This window comes from Panthera tigris, chromosome E2 (assembly GCF_018350195.1).
Source record: "Panthera tigris isolate Pti1 chromosome E2, P.tigris_Pti1_mat1.1, whole genome shotgun sequence".
Lineage (NCBI taxonomy): Eukaryota > Metazoa > Chordata > Mammalia > Carnivora > Felidae > Panthera > Panthera tigris.
This window is the reverse complement of record NC_056674.1, coordinates 25,424,967-25,451,399: the sequence shown is the minus strand read 5'-3', so window position 1 is coordinate 25,451,399 and position 26,433 is coordinate 25,424,967. Positions and strand designations below refer to the sequence as shown.

General features: G+C 34.1%; 1 protein-coding gene across 1 annotated transcript in view; it reads left to right on the top strand.

The window, feature by feature from the left end:
• The window catches only part of ITFG1 (integrin alpha FG-GAP repeat containing 1), a 342,370-nt gene that overhangs the window by 128,889 nt on the left and 187,048 nt on the right, over positions 1-26,433 (top strand). The window contains exons 9-10 of the mRNA XM_007096707.3: positions 22,341-22,435; positions 24,668-24,840. Coding sequence (XP_007096769.1) covers positions 22,341-22,435; positions 24,668-24,840 — 268 coding nt within the window. The remainder of the gene's footprint in view (positions 1-22,340; positions 22,436-24,667; positions 24,841-26,433) is intronic.

Sequence of the window (26,433 nt, the reverse complement as noted above, 5' to 3'; positions counted from 1 at the left end):
ATATTTTAGACCATTTACTTATAGTTTAATATCCTCTTTATTCAGTATATTCTTCAAAAGATGAAGAGAGGAGTTCCTAGTACAAAATCATTCTTTAAAACCTTTCTCCTTTTTCCTCTACTGCTCCCAGAATATCTACCTAAAATTTTACCGCCTCTTCACTGCCCTGTATTCCTCAAATCACCAAAATGCATGTGTCTTACTCCCTTCATATTTCTTTAAACTGTCCTTTTCAGGGGCGCCTGGGTGGCTCTGTCGGTTAAGCGTCTGACTCCGGCTCAGGTCATGATCTCACTGTCTGTGAGTTCAAGCCCTGCGTCAAGCTCTGTGCTGACAGCTCAGAGCCTGGAGCCTGTTTCAGATTCTGTGTCTCCCTCTCTCTCTGCCCCTCCCCTGTTCACGCTCTGTCTCTCTCTGTCTCAAAAATAAATAAACGTTAAAGAAAAAATTTTAAACTGTCCTTTTCAGTGGATACTTACTGAAAGATTACTGATCTTCCACTTCTATTCTTGTGCCTCTCCAAACCATTCTCCACTGTGTAGTGCTCCTTCTACACAAAATAAATCTGAAATCCTTGAATAAAGAAAATAAATAAATTTTATAAAATAAAACTAAAATCCTTGAAAAACTCCCTGTGCCCTTAGGATAAGGTCCAGTGTTCACTATGGCACACCAGGCAGGCTCTTTTAGATCAGGCTTCTCTTTACTTAACTACAGCAAGACTTTACAGACACAGTGATGTGTGTACACTCCCCCAAATATAGCATACTCCTTTTCCTATTTCATTTCCAAGCCTTTGTATGTGGGATTTCCTTCCCTGGAATCCCCTTCCTCCTCTTTCATACTTGATCCCTACTTACTTTTCAGGTCTTAATTAATAGTTATACTTAGCAAACTAACCACAGTACCTATAATAGGCTCTCTGAAAGTGTTTGCTGGATAGATAAATAAGCTGCTTACTTATACCTGATCGATTAAGTGATTATATGAGATAGAGTTTCAAGTTAGAGGGACTTGCCAATTTCTGTTTGCTCCTGCTGTACCTGCTCTGTTTTAACACCTGCTGTACTCATGCAATGATTAATTTACTTGTGTTTCCCCCACTTACCGAGAAGTTTTTTTTGCAGACAGAGAATGACTTTTCATATTTATAATTTAGTGTCTAGAATAATGTTACCACACAATAAACACTTAGTAAATGTTTGATGAATAATTCCTTTGAGAGGAGTTTGCTTAAATAAATCCTTTAAAAGTTTTAACACCTTTATTTTGGTATAACTTGCATGCCATGAAAGTCTTCCATTTTAATTAAAAGTGTAAAGTTCAGTGGGTTTTAGTAAAGTGTGATACAGTTGTGCAAGCATGACCTCAATCCCAATTCTGGAATACTTTTATTACCCAAAAAGTTTCCTCATGCACATAGGTAGTCTGCACTCACCCCTAGCCCCAGACAACCACTAATCTGTTTTTTTAGTTGTGGTTAAATATGACTTACAAATATTTTTCTTTTATTCTGTAGACTGTGTTTTAATTTTGGTAATGGTTTCCTTTGCTGTACAGATGCTTCTTAATTTGATGTAATCCAACTTGCTTATTTCTGCTTTTGTTGCCTTTGCTTTTGGTGTCAAAAAAATTATTGATTGATTGATTGATTGTTGGTATATAGAAACACAACCAGTTTTTTTCTTAGTTGATCTTGTGCTCTGCCACTTCCCTACTACATCCATTGTTCATGCATTGTTACATCCTATATCTTTTTTGTGGGTCCTTTGGGTGTTTCTCCATGTAGCATCATATCTGGAAATAGAGTTTTATTTCTTACTTTTGATTTTGAAAGCCATTTATTTCTTTTCTTATCTAATTGTTCTGGCTAGAACTTCCGGTAGTGTTGAATAGCAGTGGTGAAAGTGGGCATCCTTATCTTCTTCCTGAACTTAGGGGAAAAGTTTTCACCATTGAGTATGATGTTAGCTGTGGGTTTTCTTAAATGCTCTTTATCAAGTTAAGAAAGTTCCCTTCTAGGCACTGGGTGGACTCAGGCCACAACCTCACCATTCATGACCTCGAGCCCTGCATTGGACTCCATGTGCTGACAGCACAGAGCCTGCTTGGGATTCTCTTTCTCTCCCTCTCTGCCCCTCCTCTGCTCATGCTGCTGTCTCTCTTTCTCTCAACATAAATAAATTTTAAAAAAAGAAAGAAAGTTCCCTTCTCTTCATAGTTTTTGAGAAATTTTATCAAGAATGTTAGATTTTATCAGATGCCTTTCCTGTGTCACGTGAGATGGTCATGTGGGTGTTCATTCTTTACCATTATTATGTATTACCTTAATTCATTTTCTTATGTTGTGTCACCCCTTGCCTTCCTGGCATAAATACCACTTACTCATGGTATATAGTCATTTTAATATGTTGTTGGATTTTGTTTCTTGGTATTTTATTGAATTCTGCACCAAAAATCATAAGGAATATTGATCTGTAATGTTCATTGATATCTTTGTCTGACTTTGGTATCAGGGTAATTCTAGTCTCATACAATGACTTAGAAAGTGTTCCTTCTTTTATTGTTTGTATGAGTTTGAGAATTTGGTGTTAATTCTATAAATATTAACAAAATTCACCAGAGAGGCCATCTGCTTTAATTTTGTTTAGATGGAAAGTTTTTGGTTAGTGATTCAGTCTTTTTACCTGTTATAGGTTTGGTGTGATTTTCTATTTCTTCTTGACTCAGTTTAGGTAATTTGTCTGTTTCTCAGAATTTGTTCATTTCATCTAGATTATCTGATTTGTTTTTGCCATAAAATTGTTCAAAATATTCTCTTACACCGCTTTTTATTTCTCACTTTCATAACTGATTTTATTGATTTGCATCTTCTCTCTTTTCAGTCTCACTAAAGTTTTGTCAATTCTTTTGATCTTTTCAAAAAGCAACTTTTAGTTTCATTGATCTTATTTTCTGTCTTCTGTTTTCTTTACACTATACCCTTTATTTTCTTTCTTTTTCTTGCTTTTGGAGTAGTTTGCTTTTTTTCTTATTCCTCCAAGCATGTATTTAGGCTACTGATTTGAGATCTTTATTCTTTTTTAGGGTAGACATTATATCTATAGCTATAAATTACCTCTGAGCACTGCCTTCACTGTATCCCATAAGTTTGGGTATGCTATGTTTTCATTTTCATTCATCTCTTACGTACTTTCTAATTTCCCTAGTGATTCTCCTTTGATCCACTGGTAGTTTAAAAATATGTTGTTTAATTTTCACATATTTGTGAATACTTCTGTATTCCATCAGTATTGATTTCTAGCTTCATTCTGTTGTGCTCAGAGAAGATAATCTGTATGATTTCAGTTTTTTTAAATTGAGATTTGTTTTGTGGGCCGACATGTGATCTATCCTGGACAATGTTCCATGTGCACTTGAGGAGAATATATATTCTCCTATTGTTGGTTAGATTGTTTTATACATTTCTGTTAGGTCTGTTTTTTTTAGTGTTGTATAACTCCTCCTTTTCCTTTTTAATCTTCTGTCTAGGTGTTGTGTTCATTACAGAAAGTACAGTACTGAAGCCTCCAACTACTATAGAATTATCTCTTTTCTCAGTTCTGTCAAAGATTGCTCCATTTGTTTTGGGGCTATATATTTATTATATGTTTACATTTATTATATTTTCTTTGTGAACTTACCTTTTCTTCATTATATAACATCTTTTGTCTCTTTCAACCATTTTCGACTTACAGGCTATTTTCTCTTATATGAATATAGTCTCTCCAGCTCACTCTGGTTATTCTTCCACTTTGGTGGAATATCTTTCTCGGTCCTTTCACTTTCAACTTATTTGTATCTTTAGATGTATGCTGTCTCTTACAGATAACATATAGGTAGACCATGTTTTTTGTTATTGTTTCTTGTCGTTCGCTTTGTTTTTTAATCCATTTTGCCAGTCTCTGCCTTTTGATTGGAGAGTTTAATTCAAGTACACTTAAAGTGATTGATAAAGAAGGTCTTTCTTCTACCATTATGCTATTTGTTTATTTAACTGTATTGTCCCCGTATCTTTTCTTTTTATGTTTAGTTGACTTGCAGTGAACTTTTTTGATTCCCTTCTTATTTCAATCTATATGGATTCTGTAGATTTTTGTGTGTTTATATTACCATGGGGATTACAATTAAGAACCAAAAATTATATTATCTAGTTTGAATTGAAACCAACCTAACATTATAATGTACAAAAACTCTTGCCCATATACAACTCTGTCCCTCCCTTTATTTTGCTGTCCCAGATTACACGTATATAATGCATGCCAAATAACATAGTTGTATAAGTATTTTAATGTATTTGCCTTTTAAATCATGTAGGCAATAAAAAGTAGAGTCAAAAAAGATTCAGTAATACTGGTTTTTATATTTGCCCAGGTATTTATGTTTACCAAAAATCTTTTTCCTTCATATAGCTTTGGATTATTATCTAGTGTTCCCTCATTTATCTCCTAAGTCAGATCTAATGATAACAGACTCAGCCTCTGGTTATCTGGGAGTACCTTAATTTGTCCCTCAATTTTGAAGGACTGTTTTGTCAAATATAGAATTCATGAGTAACAGTGTTTTTTTTTTCCGCTAGTGTTTTAAATATGTTGTCCCACTACCCTGTGACCTCCGTGGTTTCTGATGAGAAAGATTGCTAATTTTATTAAGTCTCCCTTCTTCATCATGAGTTGCTTTTCTCTTACTGCTTTTAAGGTTTTCCCTTTATTATTGGCTTTTGACAATTTTATTATAGTGGGTCTCCTTGAGAGTATCCTACTCGGAATTTGCTAAGCTTCAGATTCATGTCTTTCCTCAAATTTGAGAAGTATTTGGCCATTATTTCTTCAAATGTTTCTTCTGTTACTCCCCCTCTGTACCCTGTCTTCTATAATGCCTGTGTTGATCCACAGATGGAATCCCACTTGTCGCTTAGGCTCTATTCACTTTTCTTCATCTTTTATTTTTCTATTTTTCAGACTTATTAATGTCAATTGTCCTATCTTCAAGTTGACTATTCTCCTTCCTACTCACATCTGATGTTGAACTTCTCTAGTGAACCTTTCATTTCAATTATTGTATTTTTCAGTTCCAAATATCTGTTTGGTTCCTTTCTGTAATATCTTTAGATACTCTCAACTTCTTTATACATCATTTTTCTGATTTCTTTTAGTTCTGTGTTGTTGTTGTTGTTGTTGTTTTTTTTTTTTTTTTTTTTTTTTTTTTTGTTTTGTTTTTTACCCCTTTGAGAATATAAAGACATTTGTTTTAAAGTGTTTGTCTACTGAGTCTGTCTGGGTTTCCTTCAGGACAGTTTCCATTAGTTACTTTGGTTTCTTTGAATGGGCTGTCCTTTTCTGTTTCTTTGAATCCTGTGTGGGTTTTTGTTGTTGTTTAAACTGGATACTTGATTATTATTATGTGATAACTGAAAATCAGATTCTTAACCCTTTCCCAGAGTTCTAGTCTGAAGCAGTCCATTTGTTTAGGTACTTTTCCAGACTTTTCACAAAAACTGTGCTCTTTGTCATGTACACTCACTAAAGTCTCTATACCTTTAGCTCATGTTCTTCTGGTATTTGACAGATGTCCTTGAATACCAGGAGCTTAAAAAAAAAAAAAAAAAAAAAACAGAAACAAACAAACAAAAAAAACCCCACTTCTAGTCTTCACATATTAGCTCTATGCTAAGTCATTCCTTCAAATCTTAGCCAGGCTTCCACTGAGTCTATGGAGCAACCCAGAGTGAAAACTTTGGGTTACTTTTATTTTGGGTCTTTTCTAAGCATGTGTCTTGCTCTAGCTATGTAGCTTTCTAAATCAATCACATCTATCCCTCACCCAAGTACTTTTAAATTTCACAAAGAATCTCTTTCATATTTTCCTCCCATGACTTAGGCAGCCAACTGTATCTTACCCACACATCTGTGGGCCTTGCAGTGTTTTTAAACAGTGCCTGCTGCTTTTCTGGCCTGAGTTTCAAGTTAGCCAAAAATACCAGAAGCATCTTGCATATGTCTTTCAGGGAGCCCTTAGGTTAAAATAGACACAGTAATTTGCAGATAAGGTCTGTCCTTGACGCTGGATCCAGGGTCTCATGCTGGGAATGCAAGCCATCACTATTTCAGCACTGCTGTCACACTGAGAGGGATAGGGCAGGGACAGGTAGAAGTGCCACAAACTTTATCGACCATTTTTAACTTGTCTTTTTTATAAATCGGAGTTTTCTTGGTTGCTGTCAACATTTGACTGTTTTTAACATTCTGACAAAGTTGTTTCTGTAAGTTCTGTTTGTGATTATTTTATTTGGTTGGTTGGTTGTTTATTTGGAGTTGTTTGTTTTTAAGTATGTCTATGACGGAACAGAGCCTAGATAGAGCTGCCTAGCCTGCCATCTTGCTGATGTCATTTGATTTACTTAGTCTTTATAGTTTTGCCTATTTTAGAAATTGTATATAAATGGAATCATACAATATTTCTGGATTTTTACAGTTAGCATCATGTTTCCGAAGTTCATTCATGTTGTAGTGTGTATTAGTAATTTGATCCTTTTTATTGCTTGGTGGGATTCCATTCCCTGAGTGTACCATATTTCATGTGTCACCTATTGACAAATATTTTAGAATGTTTTCAGTTTGGAGCTGTTAGAATAATACTATGAAAATTTGGTTAAAAGACTGTGTAGATATGTGGCTTCATTTTTCTATGGTTATAACTAGGAGTAAAATTACTAGGTATCTATAATAAGTATATGCTTAACTTTTATGAAGTTGCCAAACTGTTCTATAAAGTGGCTATATCTTTTTTAAGTTATTACCCACAGTGTATAAGGGTTACAATTTCTCTTGTAACACTTAGTGTTGTGATTCTTTTTTCTTATAATAATTCTGTTGAGTGCATAGTGATTTCTTATGCCTTTTATTTGCATTTCCAATATGACTAATGATGCTGAGCATTTTTATATGTTTATTTGCCATTTATATATTTTATTTAGTGAAATATCTATTCCAGTCTTTTGTCCATTTTTTATAAATTGGTTGTCTGTCTTACTAAGTTGTAGGACTTCTTTGTATATTCGCAACACAAATCGTATTTCAGATACATGATTTGATGGTCTTTTCTCTCAGTCTGTGGCTTATCTTTCTCTTTATTTTCCTAATAGAGTCTTTAGAAGAGCAAAAGTTTTACATTTTTCTAATGTCTAATTTGTCAGATTTTGCTTTTATTCATCATGCTTTTAGTGTCATATCTAAGAAATCTTTGTCCAACCCAAGAACAGAAACATTTTCTCCTAGGTTTTCTTCTATAAGTTTTCTATTTTTACCTGTTACATTTAGGTCTATGATTCATTTCTTTTTTTTTTTAATATGAAATTTATTGTCAAATTGGTTTCCATACAACACCCAGTGCTCATCCCAACAGGTGTCCTCCTCAATGCCCATCACTCACCCTCCCTTCCCTCCCACCCCTCATCAACCCTCAGATTATTCTGTTTTTTAAGAGTCACTTATGGTTTGGCCCCCTGTATCTCTATGATTCATTTCAAAATAAGGTCTTGAATGTTATGTTTATCAACAACATGTATTTTTTATCATCTCAGAACGTTGTATTATTTAGAGTATTGTCTAATCATAGTATTTGTGTGTAAGGAAAGCAGTATCATAGTATCATAAAATGGAGTCTTTTAGAGAGATTATACTAACTAATGTTGACTGATGATTATTTGCCATAGCTCAGAATGAGGAAGAAGCTGCAGAAATTTCTTGGGTGTCAGAGTTGAAATTACCTAGACCCAATGTCAGCATTGCAATTTAGCTGACAGTTCTTCACCCACATAAAGATACATAATTTGCCTGGAAACATGGTTTTAAGAAATGAGTCATACACACACACACACACACACACACACACACAAAACCTCTGTAATTACTTGGTCTGGGATTTTTTTAACATTCATTGCACCTACACTTAAGTATTAATGTAGAATGAAAGGTATTTCCTATAGCCATAACTCATCAGACAGGGAAATGACATCATTTATCAAGGAAACAAGAAAAAATATACTCCTATGTTAAGAAGAGGGTCTTTGGATGGGAGTAACATTAGTGCATTTCATTGTCTTAGCAAAATCAGTGATTAACCACATGAAATGGAACACAATTGAAATCCTCTTCACATGCTAACACTTCTATCACAATACCTAGTAGTGGGCCATTGTAGCAATATGGTGAATGCTGTGTCTTAAATGTTACTGTAATTATTTAATAAAGTACTATTTAATCTATAGTGAAGTCATGTAAGATGTGGGTTTCACAATTGTTAACTTTTGAAATCTTAATTAGAGCCATTGGGGTTTTCAAAGTTTAATATTGTTTAGTAAATGCCCAGTCAGTGAGGAAGAATACATTTATTTTCCTGTTCCCAGGACAAAGTAAAGTGGACCAATTCCTTAAAGCAATAATGAGGTCTCATGTCCACACTTGTTGAGATGAGCACTGGATATTATTTGTAAATGATGAATTACTAAATTCTAGTCCTGAAACCAATACTACACTATATATTAACTAACTTGAATTTGAATTTAAAAATTTAATTTAATTTAATTTTTAAAAAAGTCTCATGTCCACTTGGCTTGTTTTGTGGATTAGAAAATTGAATATATGAACTAAAGTAACTTACCTATGGCCTTAAAATCAGACAGTTTTTGGTATGAATCCCTGCTCCTCTCCTAACTAACTGTATGAACTTATCAAAGTTACTTGACCATTTACTATTGTGGTTAATAAATACAGTGTTAATATATTTTGCTAAATCAAATATTTTAGAACAAGTGTTCACATTTCTTACACCTGAACTGATCAACTCAGAATAAGATGTAAAGTTATATTTGAGAATGTATTCATTACTGTCCACTCCCTTAAAATCCAGAGAAAACAGTATTCCCTACCTGTTTGCTAGGTCTCTAAATATGGTTGAACTTTTGAAAGTGTCAGTTTCAGTAAAGGAAGGAGACAGTCTTAGATAATAAACTTACACTTGATTTCAAATCCCAAGTTACCTCCTCCTTTTTCCTGGCTTTTTCCCTGTGTGATTAACATAGCCAAGCATCATTATCCCATCTATAAAATAAGAATAATATTGTTTACTTTATTGTGTTTTTTTTATTCAGAAAAATGTGATAGTGTGTATTAAAAAAAAAAAAAAAAAAACCTCCACTAGGACTTAGCATATGTTAAGAAATTATCTGTTCTCTTCCCCTGTCCACTCCAAGACATACCCTTCCTTTGTATCAGAGTGGGGTAAAAAAGTTGAGAACTGCAGCTTTAGGCATGGTGTTTTTATTTTTTTCAGTGTTTATGAACACAACTGAAATAATTGTTTATAAATGTGATAGTAAATGATGTTTCAATTATTTCATAGGTGAATAACCCTCTAAATCACTCTGGTACCTTTAAATAAATGCTGTTCTAATGGAGAAGGTAGTTGGAAAGATGATGTCAATATTCTGGATGTTATACAGTGACTTATGCCTAACAAATTGAATAATTATCTGGTTCTGACCATTTCCAAATAGAGCCTGCATGGTTGAAGGAACATGTGACTGGAGTCAAGTCTTTGCTCTCCCTCTCCATGTAACGCAAGAAAAATAATTTAATCTTTCTGAGACTTAGTATTCCCATCCTTAAATGTAGAGATAAAGGACATAATTTCTATGACCCTTTATATTTCTATTATATAATTTATCAATATATATCAACATAATATATTATCAATATATTATCAATATAATAATTTATCAATATAATTTATCAGTATATAAATCAATTAAGAAATTAATGTAGTCAGGGGCGCCTGGGTGGCTCAGTAGGTTAAGCATCCGACTTCAGCTCAGGTCATAATCTCGCCCTTTTTGAATTTGAGCCCTGTCGGGCTCTGTGCTGATAGCTCAGAGCCTGGAGCCTGCTTTGGATTCTGTGTCTCCCTCTCTCTCTGCCCCTCCCCCACTCTGCTCTGTCTCTCTCTGTCTCAAAAATAAAACATTTTAAAAAAAAAGAAATTGATCTAGTCAAGCTGATTGCTATATTCTGTTGACTATTTAAAAAAAGGGGTTAATAATTAGGAAAATATGTGTATAAATCACTGGTGTTATGAGGGATCCTTATACTTCTTAATAGGTAAATATTTTACTTTTAATTAATGCCCATGAAATAATTACAGGGATCACAGCTTGCTGTAGAATTCATTGTTCAGTTCACTTTGCTTATGTACTTAGCAACTTCATAGAGTTTGATTCCCTGTTTCTCATTTGCAAGGATGGGTAATAAAGATTTTAATCTTGAAAATGAGTATCTTGTGAGAGTAATGGTATTATCACTGTTGCCAGTGTTTATTTCATCTATCCCCATCCTTCTGACAGGAAGTTCACAGCCAATCAGTGAAACAGAATTCAGCCAAAGCTAGAAAAAGCAGTCTTTCAGACATTCCATACAGAAGAATCTATTATGAATATTATTAGGTGGAAAATCGTACTTCTTAAAGATAAGGAGCCAGGACTTGAGAGCTTGATGTCCTAATAACTTGTTGGGTATTAATAAAGATGCATATTTGGTTGTTTAATAGCCGTCCTAAATAAATTATGGCCTCAGTGGAAATTATAACTACTCTGTAGTTGTGAAGGGGATTAAAGATGTTTATCTTCTAAGAAAAGTGCTAATTAGCTCCTTGATTGTACAACCAAATGACTAAAATCCTCTAAAGTATTTTTTCATGAAAATTTCAAAATTAGCATGACTAGAGCATTTATTTTTTAAAGAATATTTCATATTCATCTACATATTTCTGAAATTTGTCCTTTTTCAGTACTTCTAAACTAGTCCACGTTTATTTAAAATATTGCCAGTTATAAAAATGTCTCAAAGGTGAATATTCCAAAGATATATATTTCAATGAAGGGTGAGTGTAGCAAAAGTTGTCAGAAAACCCTAATTAGTGGTTATTATTGATGCCCATGTTAATGGGAGCCATCTCCCATTAAGCTTGTATGTGCCAAGCATTATGCAAATGGCAGTGGCTAGGAATAGTGGCTCCAGAGTCAGTCTGCCTCGGTTTTAACTATTCTGGCTCTGCCTCTCACTACTCTTACTCGGTGTTTTTGAGGAAGTTACTTTATCTTTGTTGTTTGTTTTTTTTCAATTTAAATTAGGGTTTTTTTTTTTTTTTGAGAGAGAGCATGAGCACAACGGGGTGGGGGGTGGGGGGGTAGTGGAGGGACAGAGAGAGGGGTAGATCGCAAGCAGGCTCCACACTGTCAGCACGCAGCCGGATGCAGGACTCGACCTCAGAAACTGTGAGATCATGACTGAGCTGAAACCAAGAGTCGGATGCTTAATCGACTGAACCACCCAAGTGCCCCAATCTTTTTTTTTTTTTTAATGTTTACTTATTTTGAGAGAGAGAGAGAGAGCGTGTGTATGTGTGCACAAGCAGAGAAAGGGCAGAGAGAGAAGGAGAGAGAGAGAATCCTAAGCAGGCTCCACACTCAGCATGGAGCCAAACATGGGGCTCAATCTCACAGCTGTGAGATTGTGACCTAAGCCAAAATCAAGCTGGACACATAACTCACTAAGTCACCCAGGCACCCGAAAAATTAAAATGTCCTATTTTTTAATTTGTCTTAGTTCTTGCTTTCAAAACCATGTATAATTTCATATATTTATGTAATCGTGAATATTCTGGAAAAATTTTACTGTGTACGTATGTAGCTAAATAAACGCACAATGTTCAGTTTTGGTAAGAAATGGTAAAAGAAATATAATTTTACAGCGTATTTAATAATTAGCATAAAATAATAGAGTTTTAGATTTAATCCTAAGAATCTTAAAAATAACCTGGTTGAACCTTCCTCTCTTCACTCTCTTCCCAACTTCAGAAAGTAAAATAAGGCCATTGCCATCTAGAATATTAGAGAGACATTTCCACTACCTACTGGTAACTGGGCTTGAATTAGTCCTCTTTACCCTATTACCTCCTACTCACCAAAACAGTTGGTTTTTATGTCTATTCACATAATAGAGCAGGGGAAACTCAGAACAGGAGGTGGAATAGGTCATGACTTCTGTAAAATTCTTAATAAGAAAAAAAATCATGAAGAAGTGGTAGTCAAAGAATCAGTGTATTCAGCAAATCAGAAAGCATCAGCAGATAAGTATCCTGCAGATATTATTGAAGCCTAATAGATATTTAGGTATTGAAATAATAACAAAAAATATTTTATCGTTTCAATAAGAACAAATAATAGAATTGACAAAAGAAAACTAAGTCATTATGAAAGTCCTATTTGAGACTAGCTACTCACAAAGCCTATATTTTAAAGCAAATTTGATTAACTTTGTATATTCTTGGTCCCACTTCATGCTTTCAAGCATAACCATGTCTGATAGTAACCAGCAACATCTTAAAGAATTATAATTTTTCTGCTTTGATCATTTTCATATTCTTTGACAATATGTGTTTAACAGTGAAATTTTGTTAAGTCCCTGGTACTTTCTAGACTCATATTCAATCACATAAGTATATTAATACTAGGTTTATATGAACATAGTTAAAAATCAACCTGTATGCTATTTAACATGTAAAATAAAATTTAGTAAACTGATGTATGTATTCATAATTCTGTCATTTTGTCATTTAAAAATGATTATTTTGAAGAAATTAAGTTTATTCCTTTTACATATGTGATAATATTCTTTTTTTTCCTGTTTTCTTTAAATTTTTTTTTTTTTTTTTTAGCGTTTATTTATTTTTGAGACAGAGAGAGACAAAGCATGAACGGGGGAGGGTCAGAGAGAGGGAGACACAGAATCTGAAACAGGCTCCAGGCTCTGAGCTATCAGCACAGAGCCCGACGCGGGGCTCGAACTCACGGACCGCGAGATCATGACCTGGGCGAAGCCGGCCGCTTAACCGACTGAGCCACCCAGGCGCCCCTCCTCTTGTTTTCTTAAGTAATATAGTGGCTGTTTCTCACTGTCATAGTTTGGTTTATGAGTATTTTTTTAAGCTAAAGAAATTAAGTATTTTAATTCATGCCCTCTTTTCTTATACAATTCATCGTTTGTTTTTTTAATATTTATTTATTTTGAGAGAGAGAGAGAGAGAGCAAGGGAGAGGGAGAGAGAGAATCCCAAGCAGGTTCCACACTGTCAGCAGAGAGCTGGATATGGGGCTCAATCCTATGAACCATGAGATCATGACCTGAACCAATATTAACAAAATGAACTCATCACTTTGAGGTAAACAAATTCAGATGTTTAACCAACTAAGCCACCCAGGCACCCCATCATTTATTTTAAAAATCTGAATTTTGTTTTCTTAAAATAATCTAATCTGGCTATTACAGATTTTGTATCAGATTCAATTTATTTCTGTGTCAGTAATTTCTCTAATGTTAATGATGTGTTCTGAAAAATATAAAATCATAAGCTTCATATATTACAATGGAAGTAAAAAGGAAATGATTTTTGGTAAATGGTTTTTTACTTTAGCATGCATATTTCGAGCTTTTTATTAATAATCACAAAAAATGTAGTTTAATATGTGAATACATTATCTGTCATATGTCTTACAAGTCTCTTGACAAATGTGATAGAAAAGCTGTTACTTCTACTTATATTCTTTGTCTATTTTAGCAAGAAATAAAATTTTAAAAACCCTGTACAGAAATCTTTCAGCCTTGGGTCGCCCATGCTAAAAGTTAAAGCCTTGAATTCCATTTAGAACCTTCTACCATTAATTAGTCATATGACTTGTGGTATTTATATCCTATGCATGGTATACCCATCCATGAGTAAATTTTCCACATGGTGGAAAGAGTCATTTTGACTTATTCTCCATTTGAGCTGTCGTGACATGTTCTACTCTGTAACTCAGAAATTTCTGATTTATTTTTGTTATTGAACTCAGAGTTCCAGGTTATAAATCTGAATATTCAATGATTCTACTTATGATTTTTTTCTCCATCTATGGAGTAATATCCTAAATTGTTACTTTCATTTTTCATGACCTGATGTTTCAGTGTGTCCTACTGTGGAAGCATTAAGTGGTTCCCAGAAATGAGAACTCTGAAGGAAAAAGTAGTCCTTCTAGGAGTTATGCCCTTTTTTTTTTTTTTTTTTTTTTTTTTATTATTGTGTTGCCTGCCAGCACAGTATACCACTGTCCTAAGTAGGTACAGTATATCACTGTGATAGAGGGGATATATAGGTATAATATACTACTTTATGGTTATTTACTGTTTTACAATATTTCCCAAATTCCTTCACCCACATTTAATCCTCACAATGACCCCAGATGGTAGATAAATAATACAGAGATGAGTTTCCTGAAAACTGGATTATTCAGTAAGTGGTGTGGGAAACTGGATATATCTCTAAAAAAAGTACAGTGGGATCATAACTCACAGCTTAAGCCAGAATAAATTCTAGGTGAATCAAAGACCTGAAAACAAAAAGTGTCCCTAAGTACTGTGAATTTAAAAGCAAACTTCTAACTTATAAGCAAACATAGATGCTACAAAGAAAAATATTAATAAATCATAGACAATAAGTTTCTAATGTAGAATGGACTCCTGCAAATTGGCAAGAAAAGGCCAACAACATTATTAATAAGGAAACTAAAAATTGGGGCACCTGGGTGGCTCAGTTGGTTAAGCATCCGACTGCAGCTCAGGTCATGATCTCGCGGTTCATGAATTAAAGCCCCAGTCCAGGGTCTGTGCTGACAGCTCAGAGCCTGGAACCTGCTTTGGATTCTGTGTCTCCCTCTCTCTCTGCCCCTCCCCCCCCTCTGTCTCTGTCTCAAATAAATATTAATAAAAAATTTTAAAGAATGTTTTTGATGAAGCAAGCAAAAAAATCATAGTTTTATTAGATCTTGACTCTTGAGTACACATCTTTTTAATAGTCTTTGTTGGAAAATAAGTCCATAAAACTTTTTGCTATACAGAATATGGTGGTTGTCTTGATGAAAAGCATTGGAGATATTGAATTGTAAGCTGAATTAACCACCCCCCTCCCTTTTTTTTAACATGACACTTGAAACAAATGATAAACTATGGTTATTCACATTTGGGGTTTGGTAGACATTTTCTCTAAAATGAACAAAATGAACTCATCACTTTGAGGTAACAACTGACAGGAAGGTACCAATGATAAAATTTAATATTTCAAGCAAAAATTGGGATTTTAGAAAATTGTAATCTATCATGAACTGACAGCTTCCCAATTCCTAAAGACTTTCTTGAGGAGATTTATGGTGATATTAACAAATGGGAATGTTTGATATTATATAATGAAATGTTTCAACATTTGGAAAATCTCCATAACTCAGTGAATCAGTATTTTCTAAATGTTTGATAGTGGTTTTATAAAGTCATGCAATGGTAAAATATCCATTCAAAATGCAAAATAAATTGTTGGATTTTAATTAACAGTAGGAAAACTTCATTGCTATGGCTCTAGATTCTTCATTGCAACTAACCTTTAAGAAAATATTACTTGTTGAATTTTTGTGGTAATATGAAAGAATATCCAGAGTTTTCTGAAAAAACTATTGAAATACTTCTTCCAGGTATATATTTTTATGTTTGTCAACCAAAACAACAGATTGAGTACAAAAGTAGCATGAAAATCCAGCTTTTTTCTAATAAGCCGAATAATGCCACTCTTCTTACAAAATGTTTTTTTTTTTTTTGGAAAATACAGTAGTTACTTTTCATGAAAATGTTATTTGTGCTCACATGTAGATTTATGGTTGTTATTTTTAACTTAATATTTAAATTCCTCAGTCTTAATTTCTAATGTGATTAATAACCCATGGATATAATCCACATAAACAGCTTGTTGGGGTCCACAGCTTTTGAGTTTTTAAGAATTTTGAGACTAAAAAGTTTGAGAACTACTCCTTTATGGAGATTGAAATAAAAACTTTAAGTTCATTATAACCATTGAAACAGTAATTTCCATTTTAGGAATTTATATTACAGATATAATCTCAAAAGATGAGGTAATAAATGTACAAAGTGATTCATTGTTATATTCTGATCAAAAGATCAGAAACAACCTAGTGTTTGCCCATCAATAGAGGCTATGTTGAGGTATATCCATATAATGTAATGCTGTGTCACAGATGAGACACATACAGATTTATCAATGTGCAAAGATCTCAACGATACATTAAATCAAAAATTCAAGGTGCCGGGGCGCCTGGGTGGCTCAGTCGGTTAAGCGGCCGACTTCGGCTCAGGTCATGATCTCGCGGTCCATGAGTTCGAACCCAGCGTCGGGCTCTGTGCTGACAGCTCAGAGCCTGGAGCCTGTTTCAGATTCTGTGTCTCCCTCTCTCTGACCCTCCCCCATTCATGCTCTGTCTCTCTCTGTCTCAAAAATAAATAAACGTTAAAAAAAAAAAATTCAAGGTGCCAAAAACTATGTAGACTACACTGCCTTTTGTACAAAATTATATGTAGTATATGTATATGCATATGTTATCTGTTAAAGGATACACAAGGGCACCTGGGTGGCTCAGTTGGTTGAGCGTCCGACTTCGGCTCAAGTCATGATCTCATGGTTTGTGGGTTCAAGCCCCGCATCAGGCTTTGTGATGACAGCTCGGAGACTGGAGCCTGCTCCAGATTCTGTGTCTCCCTCTCTCTCTCTCTCTCTGCCCTTCCCCCACTCATGCTCTGCCTCTCTCTTTGAAAAATAAATAAACATTAATTTTTTTTTAAAAAAAAGGATAAACAAGAAACTGCTTGTGGCTGCCACTCTGGAGGGGACCTAGCAACAAAAATAGGAGGAAGACATTTCAAAAACAACTGAATACTCTTTGAACAGTTATAAAAATATTAAAAAAAAAAAAAAAAGAAAAGAAATGCTGCACTTGTTCCCAAAAAGTCCTAATATTTTAAGATTGTTTTTCAGTTTCTTTCCCAAAACCACATGACAAATTACTTATTAGGAGCTAAATCAGGTTAAGAATCCAAATCTGTCTAATCCTGGTTCTACTTTCTTTCTATTATATTAAAATTTACACACACTCTCATGGAGTAGGAAGACATTCACAGAAAACAGTTATTTTATGTAGTAGTAATTGTTTTGTTGCCATAATGAGTTGACCTGCACAAGAGACACAATAATTTGTAGAAGATTAGATGGACTCAGTCCCAAGAGGCTAGATGGAAGAAAGCTCCTGAGGAAGGAAGGGATACATACTAAAGCGTTAATGGAGGGGCTCCTGGGTGGCTTAGTTGGTTGAGGGTCTGACTTGGCTCAGGTCATGATTGACCCCACAGTCCGTGGGTTTGAGCCTATGTCAGGCTCTGTGCTGACAGCTCAGAACCTGGAACCTGTTTCGAATTCTGTCTCCCTCTCTCTCTGCCCCTCCCCTGTTCGTGTTCTTTCTCTCTCTCAAAATCAAATAAACATAAAAAATGGGGGGAGGCAGCTAATGGAATTTGATTAGCAAGAGGAGTTTATTCAGGACAGAAGTAGGGATCCATGTAGCACCCCCTGGTACCCCTGGGAGACCATTGTAAATACCTTGGAGCCGTGGTTCCCACACCTTCCCATGCATCAAGATCAACCAGAAAGCGTATGAAAACACAGATTGCTGGCCCCACTCTCCAAGGTTCTGATTCATTAGATCTGGACAGGGGCTTAAGATTTCACATTTCTAACAAGTTCCCAGGTGATACTTAGGCTATGGGGACTGAGACTCCACTTTGAGAATCACTGCATTAGAGAAACTGTGCTGTTCGAAGTTGGATAGGTAATATGTGATCTGGGGCCAGAACAATGAATTGTAATTTTTTTAAATGATACCAAAGGTCACTTAACTTCAAGAGACTGAAATATTATAAATTTTTAAGAAGACAAGTAATATATATGTTACCCTTTCTTATGTATATCTTCTTAATCCCCTGCTAGTTAAAAATAAAAATTATTATATAAAAGTTCATTATACATTTTTATGAAAACAGTAACTTAATTTTAGTATCTTCTTGGTTTTAAAGTTAAAATTTCTTAGAAAAATCTCTTTGAATCATTACATTTATTTCAGTAAGTTACTTATCTGTTTTTAAGGGAGAATTTCATTTAAAAATTGGCTAAGGTCAACATCAAATGGAAATTAACATGTGTTCAATGTGCACTGTAGTCTCTAGTGGTCAGCCATTCCAAAGGTCAATTTTTACACTGCAGTTTATAAAATAATCAAAATACCATTCCTTCTGTTATATTTTCTGTTGAGTCTTTGAGAAGTGATGTTAGCCTTCAAGAAAACTTGAGATATGTAGTGTACTGAAGTCCTGGGGAGAGGGGAATACAAAGTTACCAATTCCTGGGACTTCTTTAAAGAATGTATCCAAGTTTGGGCACCTGGGTGGCTTAGTTGGTTAAGTGGCTGGGTTAGGCTCAGGTCATGATTTCATGGTTCAGGCCCCATATTGGGCTCTGTGCTGACAGCTCAGAACCTAGAGCCTGCTTCTGATTCTGTGTCTTCCTCTCTCTCTACCCCTCCCCCGCTCACGCTCTGTCTCTCTCTGTCTCTCAAAAACTGAATAAACGTTAAAAAGAATTTTTTTTAAGGAATGTGTCCAACTTTACAGACTGGAACCTCTATCAGCATGATTTCTTCATGGTCTACTCAAAATCACATTATTCTTAGAGAATTTGCTTAAATCAAAATTATTTCCTAGTCTTGGGCCTTTGATTCATGTAAAATTTATTTTTCTGAAACTATTTCCTTCCCTAGGTACAAAAGTTAAAGTATTATTAAAGTTTTGTTTTGTTTTGTTTTTGTTTTTTTTATTTTATTTTTTTATATTTTATTTTATTTTTTTAAAACATTTATTTTTTTTAATATGAAATTTATTGTCAAAATGGTTTCCATACAACCCCCAGTGTTCATCCCAACAGGTGCCCTCCTCAATACCCATCAAAAACAATTTAAGCAATATAATGAAACAAGAATTTAGAATAATAATCATAAAATTAATTGCTGGGTTTGAAAAAGCATAGAGGACAGAAGAGAATCTATTGATACAGAGATCAAGGGACTAAGAAATAGTCATGAGGAGCTAAAAAATGCTATAAATGAGGTGCAAAATAAAATGGAGGCAGCCATAGCACAGACTGAAGAGGCAGAGGAGAGAATAGGTGAATTAGAAGATAAAATTATGGAAAAGAGGAAGTTGTTTTTGTTTTTTGTTTTTTGGTTTTTTTTGAGTAAAAGGCTACTGTAGTCTGAGATAAAAAGGTTATGCAGATTATAAGACAGTGGCTATGGTAATAGTCTAGATTAAAGAAGGCTAAAAATTAAAAACTAAATGCAGGGGTGCCTGGGTGGCTCAGTTGGTTAAGCATCTGATTCTTGATGCTTAGGTCACAATCTCACATTTGGTGAGTTCTAGCCCCACATCAGGCTCTTCACTAATAGCACAGAGCCTGCGTGGGATTTTTGCTCCCTCTCTCTCTCTGCCCCTCCCTTGCTAGTGTGTGTTCTTTCTCTTTCTCTATCTCTCTCAAAATAAATAAATAAACTTAAAAAAAAAAAAAAAACAACTAAATGCAATTCCTACCCCTATATTAGATAGGTAAGAGGCAAAAATGCTATAAAGGACATTGTTAAGTCAGTGGATAAAATTGGAATATAGATAGTACATTAGGTAAAAGTATTTGTGTGAATTGATGAACTGATAACTACTGTGGTTATGTCAGAGAATATCCCTTTTCCTAGGAAACAAACACTCAATTATTTAGGGGTAAAGGGCCATAATGTATGTAATTATGTATGTAGTCAGCAGAAGATTGATTTCATAGAGCATACAAATGTTAAAACAAATGGGGTGAAATGGTAACAATAGGAATATCTGGATAAAGGGTTTACAGGCATTCCATCCACTATTTTCATTGTTATAATTTTAAGTTTAAATTATTTTCAAATAAAATGTAACAGACAACCTGCAGAAAAGTGAAACGTGTGATTTAAATGTTTGTTTTCTTTAGGAAAGAAAACTTTCCTCTGGATGTGAAGTTGAACTCTCAGGAAGCTTTTCTATTTCCCTAAATATCAAAAAATAGCACTTAGAGAGGGTACAAGGAGCATTCTCTGATTAAGTTCTCAATTTCTAAGACCATATCTATAAAATATTGCTGATAATTTATACTAAAAGATATAATTATGAGTTATCACTTGAGTTTATTTTATGTTTATTACATGGTTACTTGCCAGCATTAAGTATTAGCTAAGTCATGGTTGAAATACTTGTAGGAAATAGGAAACTACTTGGAAGAAAGACCAACTAGGGGGAAATCAAAGTGTAAATCAGAATCTAATCTGAGTATTTTGCCATTGGGTAAAAATGAAGGGCAGAGACTTGGTAATGGTCTTCTAATTGGTCCCCCATTAATTTGCGATACAATGGTTTGGCTTTTAATGATGTCGATGATATTACTAGAACCTATTTATAAATCACATTTTTCACTTAACTCATTCTTACTTAGCTGGCTCTTTTTTATTCTTTTTTTTAACCGTGACAGATATTTATGCCCTTGGAAAGTCTTCTTCTTTCCAAGTATTTGTCTAGAGTTGTACCTCTTTCTCTCAGCTTCTTTCTCAGTAATCCAAATCTATACATTGTCAAATCACAGATGTTCTCTATACTTTCCGTTGTCAATTCATCTATTTTATTTGATGTTTTACTCCTCTGTGTAAGGGTATATTATCACAAATGATATTAATCATAAGGATCATAAGTAATTAAACCATGAAATTAAATGAAAGAAATTTATTTTTCACTATGCTGTGCCTTTTTCCTTGCTGAGGTCAGCTTCCATTGGCTAGATTTTCAACCCACTCAGCCTAAAATTCTTTTTTCCTTTGTGAATATATTACTGAAGACTTGATAGGCTTGTTTAAATTCTGTATTTCTCTTAATATGTAAGTGTACACAAGGATGAATATTTCTTTATTGTTAATCCTTATTATCTCCTTCCATCTGAAGGTACTTACCTCAGACACACACTGTATATAAAACCATAGCAAATAAGTCAGTGAATAAAGCAATACAAAATTTAAAATCCAAATGACTATTCTACTGTGCATGTCACTGTAGAGATTTAGCTCTAGGACATCAAAATCTATAAACTGCAGTAAACTCTATCAGGTAAGGGGCAGTAGATAGGAGAGAGGTTCCTCAGTAACCTCATTTCTATTTTTTTTTAATTTTCTTTAATATTTATTTTTGAGAGAGAGAGAGACAGAACACAAGTGGGGGAGGGTCAGAGAGAGAGGGAGACACAGAATCTGAAGCAACTTCCAGGCTCTGGGCTGTCAGCACAGAGCCCATCATGGGGCTTGAACCCCCAAACTGCGAGACCATGAACTGAGCTGAAGTCAGATGCTCAAACGACTGATCCACCCAGGTGCCTCAGTAACCTCATTTCTGAAGGTCTTCGCAAAACACTGTGCAGTTTTTTAACCAATCAGCCAGAAATGACATCTGTATTCTCTTCATTTGCCTTTTTATTGATAAAAATTAATTGGTGCTTTTTAGAAGCCAGGGGGCTGAGAGTTTTATAACTCTTAAATTGAAGTTCATACTATATAAAAGACACTTAAGAATATGTGTAAAGACACATTTAAAATAAGCCATATAATAACGAGTTACTATTGACATGCTTGTTTTTCTCCTGTGGCAGCTATGATAATTATGTAAATAAATCAAAACCCATGTTGTTTAAAAATTGATGATTTTAACATTGAAGCCTGAAAATGGGGTCTTTTTCCAACATTGGATAAATTTTTAACTACATTAAAGTGAGCAATTTAAAACAAGATAAATCTAGGAGCACCTGGATGGCTTAGTGTGTTGAGTCTGACTCTTGATTTTAGCTCAGGTCCTGATTTCTCAGTTTGTAGGTTTGAGCCCTGTGTCATACTCTGAGCTGACAGTGCAGAGCCTGCTTGGGATTCTCTCTCTCCCTCTCTCTCTACCCCTTTCCCACTTATGCCCGCACTCTTTCTGTCAAGAATAAATAAATTTTTTAAAAATAAAAATAAAACAAGATATAATCCAGGTAATAGGTAGCAAGGGCCAGAGTAATTGTTTTAATTGAATCACATTTATTACAAAGTCATCCGTCACATTCTTCCATTTATGCAGATTGATGCAGACTTTGACCAAATAGGAAATGTAACCTGCTGTACAAGCACACTTTATTTTGTAGCTGTTAATGGACTCTCAAAGTTTCTTTTGGCAGATGGAGATGGACACATGGATCACTTACTGCCAGGCTGTGAAGATAAAAACTGCCAGAAAAGCATCATTTACTTAGCAAGATCTGGAACAAAGCAGGTATACCAGCTCGTTTTTTAATGTCAGTAGAGTTACCTTCTTGAAGAAAATCTTCAGAGATTTGAAAAAGTATCTGAAGAATCACACACAGAGAAACCAAAGTAAATCATTGACTTCCTCATTTTAATTTAATGAAAGGCATATAAATCTTGTGTTTGTTTATTGAGGGGGGAAAGCACTGTTACAGTCATTTCTGGTGAAGAAAACCTATTATTGTTCCTATAATTAAATGATCCATTAGCATTTTATAGGCCGGGAATATGATAAAATGCACTGCAACTATAATAAAAGGTTATGGAAAATAACATCACATCTATTGTCAAGGCTAATCTTGTCTTTATTTGTGCATATAAATCAGTTTCATTCTCTCATGCTGACTTTTTACCTGTGGCTTATAGGTAAACAATTTAGAATCTGATAGTCATAGCAGAAGATTAATGTGGGAATGATAGGTTGTAACACTGAGAATTCTTCCATATTGATATCACTAGAAAAAGAAAGCCAGTAATATAGTAGTAGAATTAATCAGCTTTGTTTTTTATCTTAGGGTGATAAATGATAGAATAACATATTGACTTTTATCGCCCTTATACATAAGAAACCACATTTTATACTAAGACACTAAAGAAAAATCTTCAGTCAACAGTCTATAAACATTTACTATACCCATAAGTTTTATTATCCTAAAGTTTTTAAAGTTTTGAATTACTGAAAACATGAGGTCAAGTAACACCTAATAATTGATTCATATGTATAAGTAAACACAGTAATTATAGCCTGGCTTCAAGTGACAGACTACTATGAGAATATTTTCAAATTATACAGTAATCTCTCTCTGGGAAAATAAATGTCACAGTTCTTTAGTGACTCATAAGGATGTCATATTAATAAAACATCTTTTTACTTTTTAGACCTTAATATGTTTACCTTAATAGGAATATTTTATCCTCATTAATAATCTGTCAACCTCTTCAGAAATTTGTGATAACTTGGCACTTTGTGAAATTTCCCATCTCCTACCAAAAGAAACTATTTTTTTCAAAGTCAAGTGAATCATTAAAACATGTTGATGTTACATAATACTTTTTTCCTTCTAGGGAAGACTGAAAAGTTGATTAAAGATGTAAATAAGTTTTTTTAAACAGCTTGTTTTCTATAAATATGTTCTCTATTAGCTATTTTTTTTCTTTTTCCTTGGCAAAATATGCTTTCTTTGGAAAACCTAGAAAATGTTTGGGATACCGTATGTACTAAACCCTTTCCAAGAAGCCATTTTTAGTATAGTTTGACTTGGAGACACATAAAGAGTCACCTGTTTAAAAAAAAAAATATTTAGTCATGTTTGTCCTACTGTCACTTCAAGCCAGCTGCACCTATTTGCATATCTTCAGAGTGTATGCCAGTATTCATGCTCTTAACTAATTATGGGCATAGTTATAATTTTAATGGTATGATTTCCACTCTTCAGATTTTAGTTTGCGTTAGGTTATCAAAAGTAAAGATTAGGGCATTCAAAAAAGAAATGGATTCCCGAAAGCTGTTTTTGAAATCAACCCTATGCTCTCTGTTGTCTTCATTATAATCAATATAGAAATAAAAAATTTACTAAAAATGTAGCTTCCAGCTGTTTTGGTGACAAAGCTCATCCCCCTGGGCAGGCAGAGCTTCTTCAGGGCTGGTGCTGGTGTTATTAGGAAAGCCTCAAAACTCTTGGCTCTGAAGATGGTAACTGAAGTCATCATCATGTGTAAGAGGCAAAGCAGGGGAACAAGGGAGACTCCGTCATCTTCTAACTTTCTTCCTAAGCTGGTCCTCCTAAAAGGACATCAGTATTAGATGATATTACAGTTTGCTGTAATTTTTAAAAAATACTCACTTGAGATTACATTTCCACTCAACACAGGTTTAAAATGGGGGATTCAACTATCAGAATCAGCATCAGTTCAAACGTTAAGAGTCTGTGATTTTGTGAAAAACCTTCAAAGGCTCTATGTGCCAGTTTAAGGAAAAAATTACCAGTAATGAATTTTAAAGGGGACTTTACTTTTCCAGAGTGTCAATTACTGTTCTTAAAAGTAAATTATAATACTCTAGCATATTGTAGAAATAAAGAAATTGAAGTAAGATGACGCTTATCTTGAGGACTTTTAATGGATCATTTGTTTTGCAAATGGTGAATTTTTTTTTCTCAAGTAACTATAAAATCTGACCTTTTCCCTCTTGATTCCATAGTGGGTTCCAGTCCTACGGGAGTTCAGCAACAAGGGCACACTCTGGGGCTTTGTGCCATTTGTGCATGAACAACGACCAACAGAAATACCAATTCCAATTACCCTTCATATTGGAGACTACAACATGGATGGCTATCCAGATGCTCTTGCCATACTGAAGAATACATCCGGAAGGTATGGAAATTAAGTGAAAAATATTGTAAAAAATATCTGCACTTTGATACTTTGTTAACTGAATAGCACCTAAATATGGTAGAGTGCCTTAAATAAGGAACATGTTGAGCTTAGTTCGTGTTTCTTTACCCTGTACCTGAATTACCAATTGTTTAGAATACCTGTTGTGTTCCGTAGATTTAATTTCTGTAGAACAGAGGTGAACATCTAATCTAAAATACAAAGCTCATTTTTGATTCAACAAAACTTTATTGTTAAAAAGCCAAAATTTTTTTCTTTTAATGACTGCAATTTAATATTCAATTCATTAAATATTAACTGAGCCTTATTTATGTGCAATTACACATGATCGTTACAGTCAAGAAGTTTTCCATTCTGGAGGTAGAGACAGGCTTATAAGCAAGTAATTGCAGTACAATGTATTACATTCAATAATAGAGGCATATACAAAGGACAGAATGATTGGTACCCTTTATTTTTTGTGTTTTTTTCCTGGAAATAGTTGAATTTATTTTTTATTTTAATTCTGTATTTGAGTATAGTTGACACACAATGTTATGGTAATTTCAGGTGTACAACATAGTGATTTGACAAGTTTGTACCTTATGTTATTCTCACAATGTAGCTACCACCTGTCACAACACTATGCGGTATTCCTTATGCTGTGCCTTTTATTCCCATGACTTATTCATTCCATAACCAGAAGCCTTTATCTCCCAGAACCCTCCACTCATAGGCCAAAATTTTTGAAAAACAGTTACATTTTCAGACTGAAAACCCTCATGATTAAGAGCTGAGCCTAGGATGAGAGTACTAATTGTATCTGTGTTGTGTAGTTGTAGTGAAGATTAAATGAGATAAACATAAATGAAGCAATTAGTACCTAGCACATGCAGACTTTCAGTGAGTTACCTTACTGTTGCTTGTTTATAATGGCAATGAAAATTCAAACATGATTTTATATATATATATATGTGTATTTATATATATACAATAATAGTGTATTTATCACATTATCAGTGACTTTGAGTACTGCAGCTCCTTTTTGTTTCCTTAAGTAGAGGTACCAGTAGGTAAACCAAAATAGTTAAATTTATAATTAGCCTGAGTCTTTGCAGATTCTATAAATATGATCCTTCCTAAATTTTAATACCTTATTGTTTTTTTCCTATCACAATTAATTCTCTTTCTTGGCCCTTATTGTTTATTATCTCCTACATCATATCTATCCATAATTTTTCCTCTGTGCATTAATTCATTTGTTGACTCCGGAATTAGTGATAATTCAGCTTCACATTTTCTACCAGGCTTATGATGCAATACTGCTTCCCTGGAAAAAATCAGATTTATTGTTGCTTTTAGCACCAAACAGTGTCATCTAGAGATCTGATTCTTAGAGAAACATATATTATTAGTGAATGTCCCTAAATATTTATAGACAATTATGGAGAATCTATACTTAAACTTTCTAAGAATTTGATTTGAAATTATAATTGCTCTAAGTTATGTTTACAGAATTTTCCAGTCATGATCATCATGCTTCATAATGCAGAGTATGTACATTCAGAACCTATATGTGTGAGACAGATTTAA